Source organism: Eublepharis macularius, chromosome 11 (genome assembly GCF_028583425.1).
Source record: "Eublepharis macularius isolate TG4126 chromosome 11, MPM_Emac_v1.0, whole genome shotgun sequence".
In the NCBI taxonomy this organism is placed as follows: Eukaryota; Metazoa; Chordata; class Lepidosauria; order Squamata; family Eublepharidae; genus Eublepharis; species Eublepharis macularius.
The window spans coordinates 54,070,222-54,093,574 of NC_072800.1; the positions used below are offsets into that span (position 1 = coordinate 54,070,222).

A 23,353-nucleotide genomic window follows, 5' to 3' on the forward strand; every position below is an offset into this window, starting at 1 on the left:
AACAGCAAACTCAAATGCTTGTAACCAGCTCCTTTTTAAACCAACCACACTCAAAATGATTCATCAGTCAGGTAGGACTTGAAATATCTTGAAAGATATTCAAGATATAAAGGCACAGATCTAAAGAGTTGGCTTTTGGTGAGGAGGGTTACCAATTTTCTTTTCCAAATGGATGCTCTTGCACTACATCGAATCCAACTCTGCAGTGCTCCCATGGCCTTCAGGAGCAGCTTTTTGAAGAACTGCAGAATTCAGCAGGCGTATTGTGTGCCTTTTAGATTCCATACGACGTATTCAACCTCCAGTGCGTTAAATGCAAATAAAAGGGCAAAGACAATGCAGATGTGTATTCAAACAATACACTGAAACCAAGAAAATCCGTGTGAAGAACTACATTAGGAAAAGAATATTCAAACCAATGATGTATTCCTACTTTAGCTTAACTATTCTTTGAAATCTTAGAACTTTTTTTTTTCCTGCTGGGTTAATTTTTTTTTTAAACTTTCACTTCTTAATTACATTCTTCTGCACAAAGTAACTCTTGTATCTTTCTATTAGTTTCATCCCTAATCTCAGAGTCCCACTGAACTCAACCATTCATTGGGAACAATAGCACCTACAGTTCCAACTTTCATTGCTGGTTTCTTATTTCACTGAACTTGAGCCAGACGTGAACCATTTGGGAGGAAAAGTCACCGATGTACACAAAACACCACTTTTTTCAGTTCCAATATAATGACACCTGATACAAGCAAAGACGGGAGAGAAATCTGAGTATTCATTCAGCATGCCAGAAAGAGAACTCACAGGAGTAGATCTTCAGGAAGAGGGAGGGAGGGAGGGAGGGACAGCATGAGACAAGGCTAAGCATTTCTATCCCTTTTGTTGTTGCTCTTGATAAACTGCCTTGGTCAGTCAGGTGTTCTTATGTGTATAAATCACACCCACTTTAAAACATTCACTTCCCTGACAAGGAACTTTCACCAGCACAACTGAACAGCTACGGTGAGCAAATGCAAGGCTTAATGTATTCAAAATTCTTTTAACTAAAAAATAATATAGTGGGGAAAAATAAGATATAGCTTATCAACTGTGTGTGAAGAATATGTTAAAGCAGCCTCTTAGATGTAAGCAGAGCATTCAACATAGATTACATAAAACTGTATCTGCTGACAACGCATTTATATTTGTCTAAGAACAGGCCAAAGTTTTCTTCTAGCCACCACTACTTCTATAAAGGTAGATGGACTTTGGAAGAAACATTGCAGTCTTACTAACAAACAAAGCATATATATGAATGTGAGGATAAAGGGTAGTGGCTCAGGGGTTTTATTTGAACAAATGTCTGAACTGCTTTTTGAAGCAGTTTTACTTACTTTGAAGGAGCATTTTGTCCAGTTCTTCACACATAAAGATGAGCTAGAAGTTGTAATGATTATGTTCTTATCAGGGAGCTGAAAATTGCTTATTTAATGCTGTCATTTTTACCCATAATAATCTACTGCATAGATTCGGAGTTAACATTTCCTGTTTCTTGTACAGATTTCCTGGGACAGGAGAAAAAGAGCCATTTGCTTAATTAAAACTCATTTTGATTTCATCAATAATGAAAATGGCAGTTCCCCAAAATGTTACAATACCAGCTATTTGACTTTTTTTAAAAGTAGGAAGGGCAGGAACAAAGATGGATAGCTTCAAACTGGTCTCTACAAAACAATATTAAGAACATTTCAAGTTCCAGAATTTCAAGATAAAGTAAAGAAGCATAATATGAGTCTTTAGAAAATGCATTTTGAGAGAGTTCAACAACAAAAAGCAGAACTGGAAGTCATGATGATTATAATTTGATCACAAAGCCATACACAGTTGAAAACAGAAACAGCACAGATGAGTATATCATTGACATTTGTGATAATTTTCCTTTTGTTTCATGGGAAATTAATCAGGGCAATGGAAAGTAAAATTCATTTAATTTTTTTACCAGAAAGTCCAATGTGTTTTCTATAACCTATAGCTGGTATAGTCTAGCAGTTGAATTTCTGTTTAGATGTGAAGAGCTGGTCTAGTATTGAGAATAAAAGAATAAACTATGCTATAGGAAGTCATGAGTCCAAGTCCATCCTCTGCCATAATGTAACTAGGTAGCCTGAGGCAAGGTGCAGCCTCACCCACCCACCCAACTGCAATGTGGAATAACAGTTAATGACCGTTGGAGATTTTTGGAGGAGCTACTTTGAACACTAGATGTCCTTTTATATGTTACATGCAATAATGCTAATGGCGATCAGAAAGAAGGTGACATCAGAAATATCTTAAGAAGCTTTGGGGATTTGAGGTCCATTTTCAAGGACACAAACAATGGCTTTTGTTATTTTATTATTTTGTTGCTATTAAAGCCTCCCTTTGCAAATTCTTATTATTTCTCTTAAAAATGAATTATTAAACATGAAACAGTTAAATATTTCCCAGTGTGGCAAATGTTCTTTTTCTTTACTGATCTGGAAATGCTGGGATGCCTATTTTAGTCGCAGCTGCTATAATCCATTCTGTTAGATTTTGTCCACAGGGTTAAACACTTGTCATACCTGAACAATTTTTAATACTGTCACTTACAAGACTGCATTTTTTAAATACCTGATGCACACTGAAATGTTGCAGCCACTGATTTTAAAAAGCAATGGTGCCTGTGTTGGTTGTTATCATTCCTTTATTTCCCCTTTGGAAAGGTTTCATAGTTTATTTCCAAAGTTTTTTCCAGTTGTTCAAAACGTATCAGGAAGGGTCTTGAATGCATCTTCTGGAAAGGCAGCTAGTGGGCATGTGCATAGAATAGGGAAATGTGTTTCTTTGGATTCCAGCGCTATCTGAAAGCCCAGCTGATCACTGGAGATACATGTGCATCAAAAGGGTTATGAACAATATTTATAAAATAGCAGTTAGTGATAGATTGGAGAGCCTTTTCAGATACAGAGCTGCAGGATTTTTTTTAAAAGATGATAAATGTTGGTTTAATGGAGAAATGAATTCACCTTTAAACAGTAACAATTATTCTGTTTATTCTTCCAGTTAAATGTGTCTTTAATTTCAGGAGGCTGTAATAAAGAAAATCAACCTTCGTTTCTAGTAACAAAACAATATATATTATACACACACATGTACCAGCTTTAAAAAGTTGTCTGTCTTTTATTATCAGGAATTCCCCTGAAAGAGGTCTAGAAAAGAAGAAACGATGCCTTCAGCCTTGGGGCTATCCTTCCTGCTTCTAGCTATATCCTCCAATTTTGCAATGGCAATCAACAAGGAAAAAAGAGTTCCACAGACAATGTCAAGAGGTTTTATATTTTCATTTTGTTCTATTAATTCCAAAGTAATCTAGTAAATCATAAAAGCATTTATTCAAAATAGGTTAACAGTGGCAAAAAGGCTCAAAAGTAACAAAAAATCAATCATAATATACAGCTTTATAAATCTGGGTTTTTTTGTTAATTCAGTTATTAATTTATGGGGAAAGTATAACAACCGATTTTTGTTGTATTTTGAATCAGGTTATAAAATATAAAGGGGGCTAGCACTTATTCCTTGTCAGTCACCAGAATCTTTCATAAAGGGCTATAGAAACATCCTTTCCCCCACCTGCCATTTCTTTAACTTGTAATTCTGGTTTATGTGGCAGTAGTGGGGGAAAATCTCAACAGTAGTTCCTACACTGCAGCTGCAGTCTTAGGCATGCTTACCCAGGAGTAAGCCCACTGAACACAATGACATTTATGCCTGTATAAACATGCATAGGATTGGGCTGAATGATTGTGAACCTATATACATTTTCATGGGAGTAAGCCCCCCTCACTGAATTCAGTAGGACTTGCTTCTCAGTAAATATGTAACATCAGTGTGCAATTAAAATATCCTGTTGCTATAAATATGTGTGTACCCTGACATAACAAAGAAGGATCATTGTACAGAAAATAATTGCTCTCTCACAATGGTTCTCGTCTCCCCTCCCTTCCAGCCAGTGGGTCTTATTTTGAGCATAAAGGGGATGCGATGCCACTCCAAAACTGCATAAAACAGCCAGAGCATGTCTTCCAACAGCTTCCATCATCTTGCTGCTAACCTGCTTATCAGGGAGAAAAGAGTGTTTGGATTTCTGAACTGGGAAGGCAGTCTGGAAGATGAGCAACATGAAACATTTCAGAGACCCAGTGTGGTGGAGTGGTTAGAATGTAGTTTCTGGGAAACTTGAATTCAAAGCTTCATTCTGCCATGGAAGCTTGCTGGGTGACCTGGGGCCAATCACTCGTTTTCGGCCTTACCTACCTCACAGGGTTGTTGTGAGGAGGAGAGGCTAATGATATAATCTGCTTTGGAGCCCCACTAGGGAGAAAGGTGGGATATAAAAGAAGTGAATAAAATAAATTAAGTCTTTTTATGCCCTAGGGAAATATAATAATAACATTCAATTTATATACCACCTTCTGGGCAACTTAATGTCCACTCATAGCGGTTGACAAAGTGTGTTTTTATTATCCTCACTACAATTACCCTGTGAAGTAGGTGGGGCTGAAAGAGCTCTGAGAAGCTGTGACTGACCCAAGGTCACCCAGCTGGCTTCAAGTGAAGGAGTGGGGAATCAAATAATAACTGTGCTTATATACCACTCTTCTAGACATATTACTGCCTCACCTAGAGCGGTGAACAAGGTAGTGTTATTATTATCCCCACAATAAAGCTGGGGAGCTGGGGCTGAGAGGAGTGGCTTACCCAAGGCCACCTACTGAGCTCATGGCAGTAGTGGGATTCAAACTAGTAGAGTGCTGATTCGCAGCTGAACTACTTAACCACTGTGTTACAGCAGGTCTCAAAGCCAGCTCTCCAGATTAGATTCCTGCCACTCTTAACTAGAGATGGGCATGAACAGGAAAAAAAATGAAGATGATGTTTGTTGCCATCCACAAATAGGGACTCACGAACAACCACAAACATGGCCCTGTTCACAAACATGTTCATGGTTGGCTGTTCATGGGGGCCAGCAGGCTCTCCTCCAGCCATCATCCAAGTCAAGACCCTACTGCGCTACTCCCAGAAACCTTACCTGAGCAGGCAGCAAGAAAGGTACCAATAATAAATAATAGCTTGGCCCAGAGCCTGGCAGCAGCCCTGGAACTTGAAGGGGTAGATCCCTATCCTACCACACACAAAGAAAATTCAAGCTCCAATTCACTCTCTCTATCAAAATGCCAACAGCAACTGTCTCTCTCCCTCTGCAGAGTCAGAGCTGGGAGCCCTCCTCCCTCCTGCTCTTTGCTCCCTTGTTGTAACAAAGGAAGACCTGCCTATCAAGCTAAATTAGGCTTAGATTGGGGTTTCCAGGGCAACAGCAGGAGTTCAGACAGAGTTCAGACAATCCCTGCCTAAGTTGCCAAGGGAATTGATTGCAGGTGCCAGACTCTCTGGCTTAACGAAAAGCAACAAACAGCAATGAACGAGGCTTGCAACAACCACCTTTTGGTTTAGAATGGGGCCTCACGAACAGCTTGTTCACAAACAGCAGATTGGGCTGTTCGTGGCTTTTTTTGGTTCGTATTGCTGTTTGTGCCCATTTCTACTTTTAACCACTACACCAAACTGGATCCTTATAATAGCACCCCTTCTGCACTACAATATGATGAGATGGTATTCCTAACAGTGCAGAAAGAAACGTTTTAAAAATGTAAAAGGTCAACATAATTCCTTTTTAATGAATAGCCTACATGCTATTCATTGTTTTTAATGAATATGAATTTTTAACTGTATTTTAATTGTATTTTAATATGTTGTTATTTGCCCTGAGCCCGCTTGCGGGAAGGGCGGAATACAAAGTTGAAATAAATAAATATAATAAAAAATGCACAAAATAGAAGGCTGGATCTAGACCAGAGCTCCACAAGCAGAAGTTCTCTTCTGGTTGCACAAGGAGAGCACCAACAATTTGTTGTAGAGCAGGATCTGAGTCCAGTGGCCCCTTAGAGACCGACAAGATTCTCGGGGTATGAGCTTTCGAGAGTCAGAACAATTTGTTATATAAAGAAAGAGCTGTGATCATGTTGTGTTGGAACCATCCTGCAATGTAAGAAATTATCCTTAATAACAGCCTGGATCATTTGCAAACTCATAAACTCCTACTCACCACAAGGAAAATTTGACAGATTGCACTGTAGGTTTAATTCAATCATAAATTTGGTGTAAGAACCTTTTTATTATTCAGTATGAATCATATATTATATGGCAGAATGATAATAATCCAACTGGTATCTATTGGTATTTTAGGATGGGGAGATGACATAACTTGGGTACAAACATATGAAGAAGGACTCTATCAAGCAAAAAAAAGGTAAAATAGTCATTTGTTTGGAGAAATAAAATATTTAGTTAGAACAATATGCACCATAGATATGTTTCCTTGTAATGAACTGTGAAACCAGACAAACCAAAGCATTGCACCTTGGGCCTGACTAATATGTTACCAAGATAGCTGCAGAATACCTTGAATAGGACTACAGAATAACCTTTGTTTCTTCCATCACCTCTGCTGCCCCCCAACCCCTGCCTAGAAGCCAGAGCAACTGACCCTTTTTGCTATCCCCAGGCCACTTGAAACACAGTGCAGTAGGCCACATACCTCCTACAGAGCTTCCAGAACTTTTGCATGGTCCCTGTTGCCTTGGCTACAGGTAAACAAATATGGTGGCCAAACACTCACAAGAGGAATGAATCATGTGAGGATTGGGAAGTCCTAGAGGGAAAGGGTAGCTTATTGCGCTGATCTTACAAAGGCAGAGGTGGGGGGACCCAGCAAGGAAAATTCACTGATCTGGTTCACAGATGGAGGCAGAAGCAGAGGCAGACAATCTGAGGCAGTAGGGACAGTGACTGTTCTTCAACTATTTACTGACATGCACATGCACACGCACAGCCCATCTACAAGACGCAGGAACCTTAAAATATACAAAACCCCCAGTTACTAATAGGTAGCAAATTAGGGTTGCCAGATCCAGGTTGGGAAAGTCTTGGAAATGTAGGGGGTGGGAGCCTGGAGAGGGGGTATAATGCCATGGAGTCCACCTTCCAAAGCAGTCATTTCCTCCTATAGCTAGGTAGGGCCAAGTGATCCCAGGAATTACACAACAGATCTCCAGGCTACAGAGATCAGTTCCTCTGGAGAGAATGGCTGTTTGGGAGGATAGACTTTATGGCATAATACCCTACTGAGGTCCCTTCCTTCTCCAAATCCTGCTTTCCCTAGGCACCATCCCCAAATATACAGAAATTTCCCAACCTAGAATTAGCAACCTTAGAAACTAATCTTTCATAATTTGGGGCCTAGCTCTACCTGATTATTGTAGTAAACTGGATAAAATGAAAAACAGTCACCTCTACTGACTTACAGAATTGCAGGCTGCTAAAATACTGTTCTTAAAAAGTAATCGCATACCATATGAATCATTTGTTTTTGCTTTAGTATTGATGAAGACACAGGCTTTTCATTTTTTTTACATATCTCCTATTACGATACAGCAATAAAGTGACAGGTATTTTAATCTTTCACAATTAATATGGTTTTAGCTAAATTTAAGATGGAGAAGTTGGTTTCTGTTAGCAGCGACTTCTGCTTCAGCAGTATTTGTATCCTAGATAAATTCCCTTTTTTCCCCTCAGCTACATACTGTATTTTACTTGACAGTTAAGCAATATTTTATGTGCACTATAGGAAGAAATAGAAAAAAAACATGCAATTGTTACACATTTAGAAAAAAACACATTTAATTGTGTAGTTTGGAAAGTTATTAATGGCTTATTCCACATCAGGCTTTCTGCATATTCAATCCATGAGGATCAGATCTGCTTTATTCATCAGTTCTGGTCCCACACGACTTCATTTCTTTAATTCTACACTTTGAGGGAGTCTAATCAAAGTAGTGTGCATTTTTTATTTCTTCCCTAGAAAAATGCTCCCTTTCTCCTGTGGGCTTTTTGGGAAACATGTAAGTTTCATTAGCTGATCAGTTCAGGAGGACACATCAGTTCTGTCAGCTGATCCCCTGAGGACTGGTCAGTTTCCTCAGTGGGTTGTGGGGAAACTTACAAGGGCTTTTTTGGGTGTGTATGTTTTAATGGCACCAATGTTGCAATGTTGCTGTTTAAAACTTTTTTTTAAGCCAAAAAAGACTGGACTAAAAAGTACAGGAAGCACAGGTGAAAACTTTAAAATATCAAGTAGGATTTAAGGCTCTCTGTGGAGTTTTTGTGTTAGCCCTATTCCAAAGTTTTTTAACCCAGCAGTTGCAAGATTTAGTAGTAGTAGTAGTAGTAGTAGTAGTAGTAGTTGTTGTTGTAGTAGTTGTTGTAGTTGTTGCTGTTGCTGCTGCTGCTGCTATTTAATTTTTTTTAAAATCAGGGGAAAACCTGGACTGGTTGCTATTCAACCAATCAAGATGCAAGGGAACAAAGGGGAGGGCAAAATGCAGGGCCAGGATCAGGGCCAGGTCTCAGAAAGCATTCTGCACTTCAAAAAAGACCTGGTTTGACTTCGCTGGGGAAAAAAAACATTGGGGTACGTGCACAGCGAGAAAGTTGCAGAAAAGACAGGAAAACATTGTTTCAGCAGCATCCCCGATGCTATTTGCATTAGCAATGGAACCCCTAGCAGACAGGATTCGAAATAGTGGTAGAATTCAGGGATTTCAAATAGGTAAGGAAGAACTTAAGTTAAATCTTTTTGCAGATGATATTCTGCTGACAATAAGTAATCCACTACAGGCAATAAGAGAACTGCTAGTTATTTTAGAAGATTTCAAGTCAAGCTCGGGGCTTGGTGTCAATATTAAGAAATCTGAAATAATGTTTCTTAACGTAGATAGGGAAACTAAAAGAGAGATATTAGTTCTAACGGGGATGAATTCAGGAGTAAGTAAAATTAAATATTTAGGGGTATATCTTACTAGAAACATAGAGAAGCTACAAAAAATCAATTATAATAAGGTTTGGACAAAGATAACAAAGAAACTGAAGGATTGGAAGAATAAACATTTGAGTATTTTAGGGAAAATTAGAGCAGTTAAAATGTTTATATTACCCAAGATGTTATATCTACTTCAGGTACTCCCAATAGAACCGGACCAGAAAGATATAGGGAAATGGGATGAAAATATTAAAAACTGGGTGTTCGGCCGGAAAAAAGCAAGAATCTCAAAAAAATTGGTATATATGCCCCAAGATGATTTAGGATGGGGACTCCCACATTTGCAAGCTTATTATGATGCATTTCAGTTGAAAGCATTGATGGAGCTAGAATGGAGGAAAGGGGATAAGTGGGTAAGATTTGAATCTGCAATCAATAAGGGAGCAGGTAGTTACGGAATTTATACTAGAGATCTGCAAAAGGAGATAAGACAAGCAAAAGGCCCAAGAAAAATAGCCTTGATTGCTTGGAAGAGGTGGAAAACGGCTATGATGCCACAGAACTCAAAATGGACTCCACTTAAGTATATCTGGGAGAAGGAGATGAACCCGAAATTTTGGGAAGATCTTAAGGCGGAAGGTATAACTAGAGTGAAGGACATGTACAATGGTCAAGGGGATTTGTTACCACTTCAGGAATTGAATCAAAAATTGGGGGAAAGATATTGGTTAAATCTAATGGGGTTACACCAGTTAATTAAACAAGACAAATATAAAGAAGCTATTAAAAGGGAAGACAATAATATAGAACACGCATTATATGTGGATGAAATAAAGAAAGGGCTGGCAGGGAAAATTTACCTTGAATTGGTGAGGGATAAGGAGTTTATGTTTAGAACTCTAAAAAATAAATGGAATAAAGAAAAACAAATAACTTCTGAGGAGGTTAATAAGTTAATGGTGAATTTGAAGGCAATTAAGCTAGAAAAGTATAGAGAACTTGAAAGGAAGATTATTATGAAGTGGTATAGAACTCCTGCCCAATTGGCATACATGCTTAAAGGGATGAAACCTAACTGCTGGCATTGCAATGCAAAAGAAGGGTGGTACTCCCACCTATGGTGGGAGTGTCCAAAGGTCATAGATTTCTGGGACAAGGTACGGGGAAAAATAGCATTGGTATGTAAGGTCAACCTCAATATAGATGTAGATCTAATATTCATGGGTGTATTGGGAAACACTAGAATTGAGAAACAAAACCAGGATATTTTCAAAGCGATGATACTAGCTACACATGCAGTGATTGCATACGGTTGGAAGGAGAAGTTAAAATGGACCTTAGAAAGATGGAATGATTACTTGTATGAATATATTCAATCGGATATGTTGGAATGTTTAAAAAAAGATAAGGCATGGGATGGAAAAATGGAGGAGATAAAAGAGAAATGGTCTGTATATTTTCAATGGGTATATAATGGAGAAGCCAATACAACTATATTTGGAAAATTGGAAAAAATGTGCTCGTGGCTAAAAATTTAATTTGTAGTTATAGGATGGTCACCTTGCGGGGGGGGGAGGGTTACAAAAGGGGTAAAAGATGTATCATAGGAGAACTATGACTGTATTGAAATGTAATAATAAGTGATGCATCAATTAAAAAAAAAAAAACATTGTTTCAGCAGCAGATGTAGCCGTTCTCCATGTAGTATGGGAAGCAGTTCAGAGACTGAGAGTCTCGCTACACAAGACATCTTACATGGGAACACTCAAGTGACTTACTTTGTGTGGTCTTATATTCAAGTGTACTCTGTCTCCCTAGCAATGCTTGTGAATCCACAATGGGAGAACAAATGTAAGATTTTTCACTTGAGCATCCCTGTCCCTCTATATGTTACTAAGTACCTAGGAACGCTCAAGTGAAGAATTGTATGTCTAGTCCTCAATTCACACGCAGGCTGTTCTTGCTCAGTGCACATGAATGCTGCTTTCACATGAGCTCCCTATGTGTGACTACATCTGCAAGTGATTCTGAAGGGCCAAGCATCAATTAATCTCTGTTTTTGCTGTTTTTACTGTAGACTCCTTTGAATTGCCAATTTGCATTTTTCTAAGGTGTGAGAAAGTGTCAAGATCTGCATTTGAATGAATGGATGTGGGGGAAACTGGGATACTTTTAGCAGTTGAGGAGGAATTGATATGAAACGAGTGAATGTACTCATGGGGAGCAAACTGAAGTGTGACTGTGTGAGCAAGTGCATGGGAAGTTGGAGGGGAAACCCATGAAATGAGGTTCACTTGAGCTTCCCTAGAAGCTGTTGACATAGTGATCAACTCCAGTTGCATTTGGACCAGCAATACAAAACTGTATTGATCTTTTCCACATGGGGCTTTTTCATCAGTTCTGGTCTCATACTGGATTGATTTCTCTTCAGAGTTCTGCATGCATGGTCAACAGCCAAACCAAGTTTTTTAAAGGACTGAAAGTTCAATAGCACATGACTTTTAGAAATTGTGTTTTCATGACAGATTCAGTTTCTCTCATTTTTCAGTAAGTTTCTCTTATTTTTTTTCTCTTATTTTTCTCTATTTTTTTCTGTTTCCTCTCTCATTCATTTTATGGTCAGTGTCTTGAGCTACAAACCTAAGAACCTACAAACCTAAGCTAAGCTACGAACGTGTCTTGAGCTACAAACCTAAGAACACTTACCTGGAAGTATGCTGTAGTGACTGAAATAGGATTTACTTCTGAGAAAAACGCATAGGGTTGCAGTCGATTCATTGCTTGTTCACTTCTCCTCACCCCAATTTGTCTCACCTAATAGAGCAATGAATTTGTATTTAATGCAATACATTTTTTTTCCTTTTTGAAAAAGTAACAAGCCACTGATGGTCATTCATCATTTGGAAGAATGTCAGTACTGCAAAGGTAAGTCAGGCCTGTTTAATTTAACATATCTACAAACAGTTAATTCATTTGATCTCCGCACTGTAGTTATTAGCCACACTGAGATTCCAGTCAGTAATTTTTAAAACACCATAATATTAGAGATGTTGATGAAAAGGCTTTGGAGCAAATACTTCACAAGTTGCTAGTCAAGTCACCACAAAGTAGTGCAGAGGATTTGAGTCCAGTGGCAGCTTAGAGACCAGTAAGATTTTCAGAGTGTCATATTCTAAAACTTGTTGGTCTCTAAGGTGCCACTGAATTCAGATCCTGCTGTTCTACTGCAGACCAGCACGGCTACCCACCTAATCTATCCACAAAACAGTGGTTTTTAATCAGTTTCATTTAGGATGTGCTATCTAGGGCTTAGCCTCAGAACAGTTTTGAGTACAAACTCTTCATGTTGTGCAGAATTATTAAAGGGAAGAGTACAGAATCTGTACTCGTCTATGTATAGTCCTCCTCACATGGAGGATAGATTCAGACAATCACTAAACTTAACATTTGGTACGCTCAGCTGCATACCAGATGTATTACCAATAGCACTGTGACCTCCCTCTAGTCCTTTAAAAGCCTCCTGATGGGCCTGATCATAAGAAAAAATTGGTCACAAGGGCCTGAAAGTATACAGAAGACTCCTGTGTGGAAACTCTATTGCCAATGTGCATGGCCCCTGCATTCATAGCAGCAATGAAAGGAACATGGAGAATCCTTGCTGTGTGGAAGCAGCAACAATATAAGACAGCTTAACAATTATGCGCTCACAATCAGTTATGTGAGTGCTTGATCGTCAGTAGTACTATCAAAACTAATAGCACCAAGTTGTAGTGGTTTCAGCTGCATAGTGTGGCAGATTTGCACACACAGCCCTCTTCTGCACACATGCATCTCTGAATCAGAGCCATCAAGTTGCATTTGTGTAGTGTTTTAGGGTGCTAAGAGCGCTACAAACAGCATTATTACTCCCATATTGCAAACTTGGGCAGGGTGGGGGGTACTGAAGATGAGAAAATGTGGACCACTACTAAGTTCATGGCTGAGGCAAGATTCAAACTGGCAACATCCTAGTTGGTAGGTCAGTCTCTTGGCCACCACACCAGCTGATATATGTGCTATCAGTCTCAAGTAGACATTCAATAACTGGGAATTATGATGTCCATTGTTAAGTTACAATGCTGGAAAAAGTCACTATAATTCTTTGAACTACAGGGTGGGCACAGATATGAGCACAATTCAAATGCTATATTCCACCAATGCAGTGATAATCTTCTTTAACTTTCTGTAGCACTGAAGAAAGTTTTTGCGGAAAACCAAGAAATACAAGAAATGTGTCAGAACGATTTCGTCATGCTCAATCTCATGGTACACATAACATATATATGAAACATACGTGGGAGGGGTGGGTTTACACCATCATCAGTCATCATGATGGATTAATATAATATTAACTTTTCCCACCAGCATGAAACAACGGACAAGAACTTGTCACCTGATGGACAGTATGTGCCTCGCATCATGTTTGTAGGTATGTTCCTCCCCCAGAACAGAACTTTATCTCAGGGCAACATAACTACTACAGAGAAAACAGTCCTTGATGAATAGAGAATTAATGTGGTGGTTTGTTACATTTGTTAATATATCTTGGGAGGCACCAATAGTTAATTCAAGGCACATAAACAGCACCAAACAGATTACTGAGAAGTAGTAGAAATATTAAATATATATACATATACATTCACACACACACACATATATATATCAGGGCCGGATCGAGGGGGGCAAGGAGTAGCCTGCCCTGGCACTGCCAAAGAGGGGGCACTGGGCACGGCTGCCAGCTGCTGGGAGCGCACCAGAGCTGGCGGTGGCCGCGCAGGCAGCTGAGCGCAGGGTTGGGAGGCCCTCTGCCTGCCCCACCCATCAGCAGGGCAGGCAAACTGCATGGAGGGCCTCCCAGCCCTGTGCTTAGCTGCCCACGCGGCAAGCCGGCTGCCCCAGCGCACGCCCGTGCTGCCACTGCCAGCTCCGCGGTGCACCATGCGCTGGGGCGGCCAGCACGCCCCGCCCCTGTGTGATGTCAACTTTTGTGATGTCAACATGCAGAGCTGGGAGCGCATGCGTGCTACGCGCACGTGTGCAGGAAAAGCCGGACAAGGGTTGCCCTGGGCGCCGGCAACCCTAGATCCGGCGTTGATGTGTGTGTGTGTATATATATATATATATATACACTGTAATTTGTAATGTATCTATACCATCATTCCAGTTGCTGTAGTTGCTGAAACCATCAGCTGTACAAGTGACTCAGATCCGAAATGCCAGCTACTTTGGATTTATCAGGAATTACCAGGCTCATCTATGTCCAAGTCCTTGATCATAATCAGACAACCACTAAATTGGGGGAAAGAACAACCTTATGGCATTTGCTAATTTCCTTAACTTTCTTGTTGCCCCAATCACATACTTTGGTGACATTAAATTGCTGGCCTTCCTGATCTGCTGTAACAGCCTGAAGATATAATCTAACTACATGGTTTGTTCATACATCTGTAACAATTTCAAAAGTTTAATGGCAGCTTTGACAGGGGTGTATTGGGATGAAGAAACCATGGCGATAGGGCATTTAAACCTTTTCAGACGTATGCTTTTCCATTTCAAACGTCCCACCCCCACAAAATAACTTTCTTTATCCCACTTGGTTCTGAGGGGGGGGGCACTTGCAATTGAAGCAGCAGCAGGAGAGAGGGGAACAATTCGCAGTAAAATAGTGATAGGAGAGGAAAGATCAAATACTTCACTAAGAGTCTCTCTACATCTTACACGGGGACGCTCAAGTGACTTACTTTCTGTGTGGTCTTATATTCAAGTCTGTCTCCCTAGTGGTGCATGTGTATCCACAATGGGAGAACAAGTGCAAGATCTTTCACTTGAGCATTCCCATGTAAGACGTCTTGCATAGAGAGACCCTAATTCATGGCTTTCCCTCCTGCAGATGATAAACTGAAATCATATTTTTACGGAAGATAATCTTGTCTGGATTACTGTCTTGACTTTTGATTGTAGGTTGGCAGTTGTGAGAATAGCAAATGGTGATTTTCAAAGTACAAAAAGCCAAGAATTAGAATAAAGGATACATGTGGATATGGCGTACAGTATAGTACAGTAGTAGTCGTCTCCCAATGCAAGCCTACACAAAGTTACTGCAGTCTAAGTCCCTTGAAATCAATGGGCTCAGACTGCAGTAACTTTGCACGTGATTGCAGTGTCAGAGCCATATAAAAGCGTGCAACTGATACCTGCATTTCAGGGATGCAATTGAAATTGCATTCTTTTAAATGGCATTCATCCAAAGAATTGTGATTGGAATGTATCCAGTCAGAACTAAGTATCCAGAAGCACTAGGGGAAAATAGCTGCAATCATCAAAAATAGCTGCATTTTAAAATCTCATTCCTCTGAAATGGAATTATAAACTATTAAATATAAGTATGTAAAAATGACTGTCATTTACTAGAGGCAATATCCCTCACCACATTGTTATTCCCTAATTTATGTGCTAACATGGAACTGAGTAGCATGTTGTTGCTTAGAGGATAAACAATGCTTTGATTACTTTTCCAGACCCTTCTCTCACAGTGCGAGCTGACATCACTGGAAGGTACTCTAACCGACTCTACACTTACGAACCTCAAGACTTGCCAGTGTGTAAGTTGCATTGAGGGCTGCTCATGAAATACAGCCTTTCCATTACTTGACAGCCTAGAACTAAAAGGAGGGGATTTTTTTTTGTCTTAATAGGTAGATATAATCAAAAAACAAAACCCCTATTAGAAATGATGCAAGAAACATCCTCTATGTATGTGTGGTTCAATCTGCTGGGCACAATAATAATAACTGCACTTATATATTGATCTTCTAGACAGATTAGTGTCTCACCCAGAGTGGTGAACAAGTTAGCGTTATTATTATTCCACAATACATCTGAGGAGTTGGGGCTGAGAGGAGTGGCTTACCCAAGGCCACCTACTGAGCTCATGGCAGTAGTGGGATTCGAACCAATAGAATGCTGATCCGCAGCCAAATCACTTAACCACTGTGCTACTCTGCCACCACTTATGCCAGTACACAGGCAACACACAGGTGATTGTGGTGACCCAGCTGTCATGGCTGTCATATACCCCCTCCCTTCCAGTGTTTCCTATGTGCTATGCAAGGCACTTGTGCTCTGTATTATACACAGCTAGTGTGCCAGTGTTCAATGGGGACAGAGGATGCACTCAGATTTCTACTTTCCTGCAATGGCTCCTCAGTTTGTTTTTACCAGTGCACTTGTAGTAGGACAAAGGACCTGAAAAGAGGGGTCTGTTGAAACTAGACATGGGCACGAACAGCATTATGAATGGAAAAAACCCATGAACAGTCCATTAGTCTGTTCATGAACAAGCTGTTCGTGAGGCTCCATTCTAAACGAACAAGTGGTCGTTGCAACAACAACAACAACAAAAGTGGTCGTTGCAAGCCTTGTTCGTTGCCCTCATCAGCCGTTTGTCAAGCCAGACAGTCTGGGGCCTTTCAATCAATTCCCCTGACAACGGCAGGGACTGAACTCTGTCTGAACTCCTTCTGGCTTTCCTTCTGGCTTTAACCCTTCAAAGTACTTCCAGCAGATAGTCCCGTTTTTGCTCCTGTGAAGAGAAAATGACAACAAAGGGGGAGACCCTTGCATCATGCCTTTCCTGGGGTGCAATCTCTCTGAAACTTGGGGGTTCTTTGGAGGACAGTGAGGACTATGTCTCCTGAAAATTTGGTGGGTATTGGACATTGGGAAGGTCAGTTTGTAACCCCTCAAAGTAGCTTCCACCAGAGAGTCCCGTTTTTGCCACTGTAAAGAGAAAATGACAACAAAGGGGTGGGGACCCATGGATCATGCCTTTCCCAGGATGCAATATCTCTGAAACTTGGGGGGTCTTCAGAGGACAGTGAGGACTATGTCCCCTGCAAATTTGGTGGGTATTGGACATTGGGACGGTCACTTTCTGGGGTGTTTAAAGGACCCTGCCTCTTGCATGTGGCAGGAAAGTGCCCTTTAAACTATCAGCTGGCAGGTGGAATTCCCTCTGCCACTTGCCAGCTGATAGTTTAAAGGGATCTTTAAGGTGCCACGAACAACAAACGTGTTTGTGAACAGGGTCATGTTCGTTACTGTTCGTTGTTTGTGGATGGCAACAAACAACAAACAGCTTGTTTGGGTTTTTTTCCTGTTCGTGCCCATGTCTAGTTGAAACTCCTTTATGTATGGGAACTGTGCCTGTGCTTGACTAAATCAAGGCCAACTTTTTATTTTCCACAGGAACCATCATAAAAATATCTTCCTAATTTCATTTTGCATAAGCTATGAAATAACAACAATGTTGAGGCCCTCTGACTTTCTCAGGAAAGCCTTTCCACCAATGACGATTGCCAAGAATGCTCAGGAATGGGCAGACACCAGTTTTACCTGCTTGCACTTCTTCTGTACCTACAGTTAAGCAAAACAATATTTCAAAGAGGACCACTTCAGTCACTTTTGCAAGATGTGTGAAATTTATAGTGGATTTAGGTTACACCTCATTTCCTTTCCCAGGGTGCTCTAGCAATAGAAATACTACATAATCAACATTCATTTTACTATCTTCTTGCAGTAATAGAAAACATGAAGAAAGCATTGCGTCTCGTTCAGACTGAACTGTAAGTGGTAGCTGAGAGATCATCATCTTCCCAAGCTGAAACACTACAATAAAATCCTCAGAATTTTGGAATATTTTCTTAGGTGTTTTTCTCAATTGAGAGACCCTATCCATGGTTCAAAGGAAGAGTCGAAGAGAAGGTGATCTAACGTTACTTTGCAATGCTAACTCAGATATATTTCTCAGAATAGAAGTTCTTTCTTTTTACATCCAGAATTCTGTTGTCTTTTGTTAATATGGTAAGCTAAAAAGCAATAAAATTAAATAAACCAATGTAATGAAATGACGGTGAAACAAGGCAGTAAGGGTTCTTTATGCTACTAGTCTAAGAATTGTATTCCAGGTCATCTTTTCATTAATTAGAAGATCGGAAATAGCTGAGATAACCATCCCTGAAAGACAGTTTGTCAATCACTACCCATCTTTCCCTATTATGTGCAGCTGCAAGAGAGTGTTTTAGTTCACACTGGTTGACAGCAAAGCCCAAAATGCCTGAAAAATTTCTTCTGTGAACTGCATGCACTCTAGAATCTTCTGCAGTGTGCTGAGGTTCTAAAGCAGATTTGTGCACAGGGGTCGCTAATCAAATGAATGATCGTTGAAAAGGTTCCCTGAATGCTAGAAAGTTGAAAGTCACTGCCATATACTAGCACATCTTCCAGAGACACTTGTCAGCATCAAAATCAAAAAGAGTCCAGTAGCACCTTTAAGACTAACCAATTTTATTGTAGCATAAGCTTTCGAGAATCACAGTTCTCTTCGTCAGATGCATGGAGGGCAAAAAGAAACTGGTCAGATATAGAGGAGGAGAGAGGAGGGTGGAGTAGATGCAAACAGCTCCTTCTGATATGGAGATCAGTTTGCTTCTGCTGAGGAAATCAGTTACCTCTGATAATGAGATAACCATTCATAGTCCCTATTCAGTCCCAGCTTGACAGAGTCAAATTTACATATGAATTCCAATTCAGCAGCTTCCCGTTGGATTTTGTTTTTGAAAGGTTTCTGTTGAACTACAGTGACCTTTAAGTCTTTGATGGAATGTCCTGGTAGATTGACATTCCATTCATATAATAGAGAAAACTGAGTAATTCTCATATTACATTCAACACATGTATAGCTCATCACGTCATTTAAAACCCATATTTATCCAAGTACTGCTCTCCCTTTCCTTTGTAAAATGAATGTGTTGCCTCTTTCTTACAGATGTACGCACATACATTTGAGCATGTTCATTCCCTGTATGAACACGGCTAATGTACCATTGATTTTTGATAGTTTATCATGTTAGAAGTGAATGTGGACATTGGGCCTTGGACCAAAAAAATAGTCCCCTTTCTAGACTGAACTTAGTTTCCACATCAATGTGTGTTCCATTTATACATATTGGCTGCTAATGTGCATCAAAAGTGCATTATCCAATGTGTGTGGAAGCAGCCATTATTTCATTATGTTCCCAGTACTGTGCATGTGTTTCTGGGAGATGCTGATCCAATACTGGCTTTCAAAAACAAATAGAAATGGGTACCTGATAGCCAGAAACATTAGCACAAAGAAGTAGCTTTCCATGGGCTTCCTTCTCTAGTTAGTATGGGATGGAGCTTCAAGAATATGGTTACCCATAAGAAAGAAATGTAGTTCTATTAATGCCTTCTCCCAGGAGTGTTCAGCCATGGAATTCATTCTAGCTACCATTTTGTTCCCTATGCACCATTTGTTTCACATTAGAGTAGCCTTACCTAGGAGGCAGCAGCCATGCCGGCAAAGCCCAAACCTCAGCCAATGGGAGGGAAGGTTTAATTCACTTCAAGATGTTCTCCCCTATAACTTCATGCTCCTCCAGGTATCTTTTGCTGACACTAGCAGGACTCACCACTCAATTAAAGAATCTGGGCTTTAGAGCATGTAGACATCTTAGACTGAATCAGACCATTGGTCTATCAAGGTCAGTGTTGTCTACTCAGACCGGCAACAGCTCTCCAGGGTCACAGGTAAAGTGGTCTTTCACATCACCTATCTCCTGATCCTTTTAACTGGAAACTTCAAGGATTGAATCTGGGACTATCTGTATGCCAAATAGATGCTCTACCACTGAGCTATGGTTAGACTGCTGTTAATTAGAGGGGAAGATGTTGTGTTCCAGGACAGCCTGAATCACACACATGAGGTATGCTTAAGTTCACACTGGATGTGCAGGGGTTCATTGTGAACTATTGGGAGCTCTAAACTCTTCATAGCTGGTTAATGCTCAAATGTTTGCCGGGGGGGGGGGGAGGTACGTTCATAGCATACTGTAGAGGTTCACTATGATGTCACCAAAGACATATAGGTGTTTTGCTATATTTGTGTGTATGTTATTTGGGGAGGATAGTAGATTTTGAGATTTTCTACAAGAACAAGTATTTGCAGCATGATAGAATTTGGAGCATGGATGGTACAAGCCACCATACTCATTGGACAATTATAATTAACCACCTAATATAAGTGTGCCTAGATGCAAATATGTAACAGAAAGGGTACTCTATTTAGGATATCTATATTTATTATCTTAAAGTAAGAGCAATTGTTAATGATCTTATAGTGCTGGGTAGAAAAGAACTTCTATGTAGAACTAACTTGGTGACATAACAAATATTTCTTTGCTACAAGGGTGTGTATGTAAGAACAAAGGGGTATCTCACAAATTACAAAAAGAAATGAACAAACATTTTGTATCTGTGTGCAGTTTCTTAAAAAAATTAAACCAGCCAAACCATTCAGTCTGCTGTTGAATAGATTTAATAATGTCTATCTCACTTTTCAGCTATTTTGTTAAAGTAGCTTTCAACAAGGTTCATAGCTACAAAGCTGCAGGTAGCAAGTGTAAATTTTAACTTTCTTCTCCTGAGAATGAGCCCACTGCAGCAACTATACAGCACACTGTTGCCAGCTACTAGCACTGAAGCAGTGATGGCGGCTTCTAGCCTACCACTCAGTTCAGTGAAATTTGAAGCATGCCTACAGCCCAAAGGAGACTTCCTCTTTCATCACCAAAGAGCCTCCTTCATAAGAGGAAGACTCTGTAGCCTGGAGGAAGGCCTCAAATCCTAGGGTTGCCAGCAGCCTGGAGAAAAAAATGCCCAGTCCTTTTCATAGAATGGGATGTTATTCACCTATGTGTCATGACAAGTTTCAGTTGTTGATTTCCACACATGAACGCTCTATTAAAAGGACAGGAAATTCTTCTCCAGGTATGTTAGCAACCCTACTTCACTGAGCAGAGCTAACCACACTGTCCAGTAGAGATGAGCATGAACCAGAAAAAAATGAACCATGTGGTTCATGGTTCATCGCATTTCACGAACCACGAACCACGAACTTTCATGAATCTGCCCCAATCCACGAACCGGTTTCGTGAAAAGTAACAACCAGGTCAGCAAATCGTCACTTCCGGGTCAGCAGAAGGCCAGTTCCAGGCCAGCAGAAGGTCTGCAGGAAGTCCATCCCCTGTGGCCTAGGAAACTGATTGATTGGTGCCAGGCTGTCTGCAGTGACAAACCAAAAAACAAACCAAATGGACCAGCCTAAAGTTTGTAGTGGTTCATCAGAAATGGGCTCTGATGAACTGCCGGTTTGCGAACCACGAACCAGCCCGGTCATTGTGAACTTTGGTTCATATTTCAGTTCAGGCCCATCTCTACTGTCCAGAACTGGTTTATGCACAAGCTAATGAAGCTACCTTTTAAGGTGCAAATTATGAGATGCCTCAAAGTAAATACCCTAAAACTACTAAATTACACAATCTGGGGAGTAATGCTATGGGGCCTCTTGGTTTATGGTCTAAGCATGTCTATATGCTTATATGCAGTCACAGAGAAGTGCTGCTATTGAGAAGTGATTTTCAATTACTGCCTTGTGAACCATTTTCCTAAACCTGTAAGAATTCAGAACATTTGAGCGTTTCTAGGAACCTGTCAATGAAGTGACAAGTGACCTCTCATTATTTTCAATTGCGATTATTCTTTTCAAACTTCCATTATGGATCGGGAATGAGGAACAGAATTAAAGGGGAGAGAAGTACTTCTTCTCATAGTAAAATACTAACTGGTTCTTAATAATAGCTATTTATTTTAATCTATATTTGAAGATGGCATGGGATAATACAGCTAAGGCTGGTGGAAGGTGTGCACTGTGCAGTCCCCTATCAGCACCACAAAGAGGCACTATAATAATGCCAAGAATTTCTCAGGTAGAAATCAGTATATCACTGTTGAAAGAGGCAGCAATTACATATCATCAGCACCTCAGACATCTTAAACACACTGATTCTGCTTATTTTAAGCCACTTCTCCTCAGTCCATCCCTTGATTTAGTATTTCTCCTTCTCAGCTCCCCTATTAACAACCTAACTGTTCAATTACAAACCACAATCCACAGTCTCTTCTCTCTCTCACACACACCCTCATTGCCTCCCTCTAAGCTAGACTATAAAGCTTCTCTGTGGCAACTTCTGTGTTCTGAGACAATCAGTACTAAATGCAGAGCAGGAGGCAAACCAAGTGCTATAATAATTATGAAACTATGTAGAATGTCTAAATCCACTGAAGAAAGTTGCCAGCTAGTGTAGCGCAGTGGTTAGAGTGTTAAATTAGGAGCTAGGAGACACATTTAACTTTTAAGCTGACTGGGTGATCTTGGGCAAGTCCTTTCAGTCTAACCTACCTTGCTGGCTTGTTGTGAGCATAAGGTGGATATGGAGACAATCATATCTGCCATTTTGAAGGAACAGTGGAATAAAACTGTTATAAACAGGCACAACACAAAGATACTTCCTGTTCCTGAACTAAGAAATAGGATTCTTTTGTAAAATGGGTGGCTTCAGTCCTGTGCTGGGCGAGCAGAGCTGTGTTGCAAAAAGGCAACCTTCTTACCTCTTCTCTCCTGGTGTAGTCATCTGTGCTCCCTGAAATTGTTCCCACGTGGGTCAGTAGACTCCCAGGAATGTGACAGGGATCAAAATGGGCTGCAATGAGAGGGGAGAATCAGCAAAAAATACCTCCCCTCTCCTCAATGAGCAGAAGAGCCTAAGATGCCTTATAACTTAAGAGTTATCTTCTAGAACAAATGACAACATATCTAGGGTGTTACAATAATTTTGTTTTCAGTTTCCTTGCGTTCATGCAAGAGGCAGTCTCATTCCCTTGTTCACACACAGTTTCCTCCAGCTCAAATCCCTAAGCTGCCATTCCAGCTGTTCTGGTATGCAGGGTGGAACAGTGCCTGCATGTTTCTACCAGAGGGTCTGCTTGATAGTCAAATAGTGGCCACAACATCTGGGACCCCACATCATCGGGGCTGAAGTCTCAGAAGTGCCCCTTTAACATTTGTGTTCAATGGCTAACCAGGTTTGACTGACAGTGCAATTCTTTGCAGACTCACTTGGCTCTAAACCCATAGAAATCAATGGGCTTAGACTGGAGCATCCTCCAAATCTGGTTGCACTGTAAAACTCTCTGAACAAAATTCATTATTGCTAGGTAGCTAACCTTATGTGCTGTGTACAAGCTCCAAACGGCACGTGATGAGGGTAAAAGGATTCTTTCAACCATGCAGTCACACTAAAAACAGAAAAATGAGCAAGACATTGCACCAGGGCAGTAGCTCTGGGTCAATCGCTTTGGTGCGTCTGAATCACGCAAAGTTTTTAGACTGATAAGATGCAGGCAGGAAAGGTGATTACAAGAGCAAGACAAGAAAGCAGTGCCTTGGCAAAAGAA

General features: G+C 40.4%; 1 protein-coding gene across 2 annotated transcripts; it reads left to right on the top strand.

The window, feature by feature from the left end:
* The first annotated feature begins 926 nt into the window (after positions 1-926).
* AGR3 (anterior gradient 3, protein disulphide isomerase family member) lies at positions 927-20,356 on the top strand. Of its 2 annotated transcripts, none has more exons than XM_054991920.1 (8): positions 927-1,005; positions 3,194-3,332; positions 6,307-6,370; positions 11,811-11,863; positions 13,167-13,243; positions 13,343-13,406; positions 15,496-15,579; positions 17,556-20,356. In XM_054991920.1, exons 2-8 carry the CDS (start codon positions 3,230-3,232, stop codon positions 17,603-17,605), a joined length of 495 nt encoding a protein of 164 aa, XP_054847895.1. In that variant the 5' UTR covers positions 927-1,005; positions 3,194-3,229; the 3' UTR covers positions 17,606-20,356. The 2 variants fall into 2 exon arrangements, with proteins under 2 accessions (XP_054847895.1, XP_054847896.1); XM_054991921.1 differs by lacking the exon at positions 927-1,005 and adding an exon at positions 1,008-1,027.
* The last annotated feature ends 2,997 nt before the right edge of the window (positions 20,357-23,353 follow it).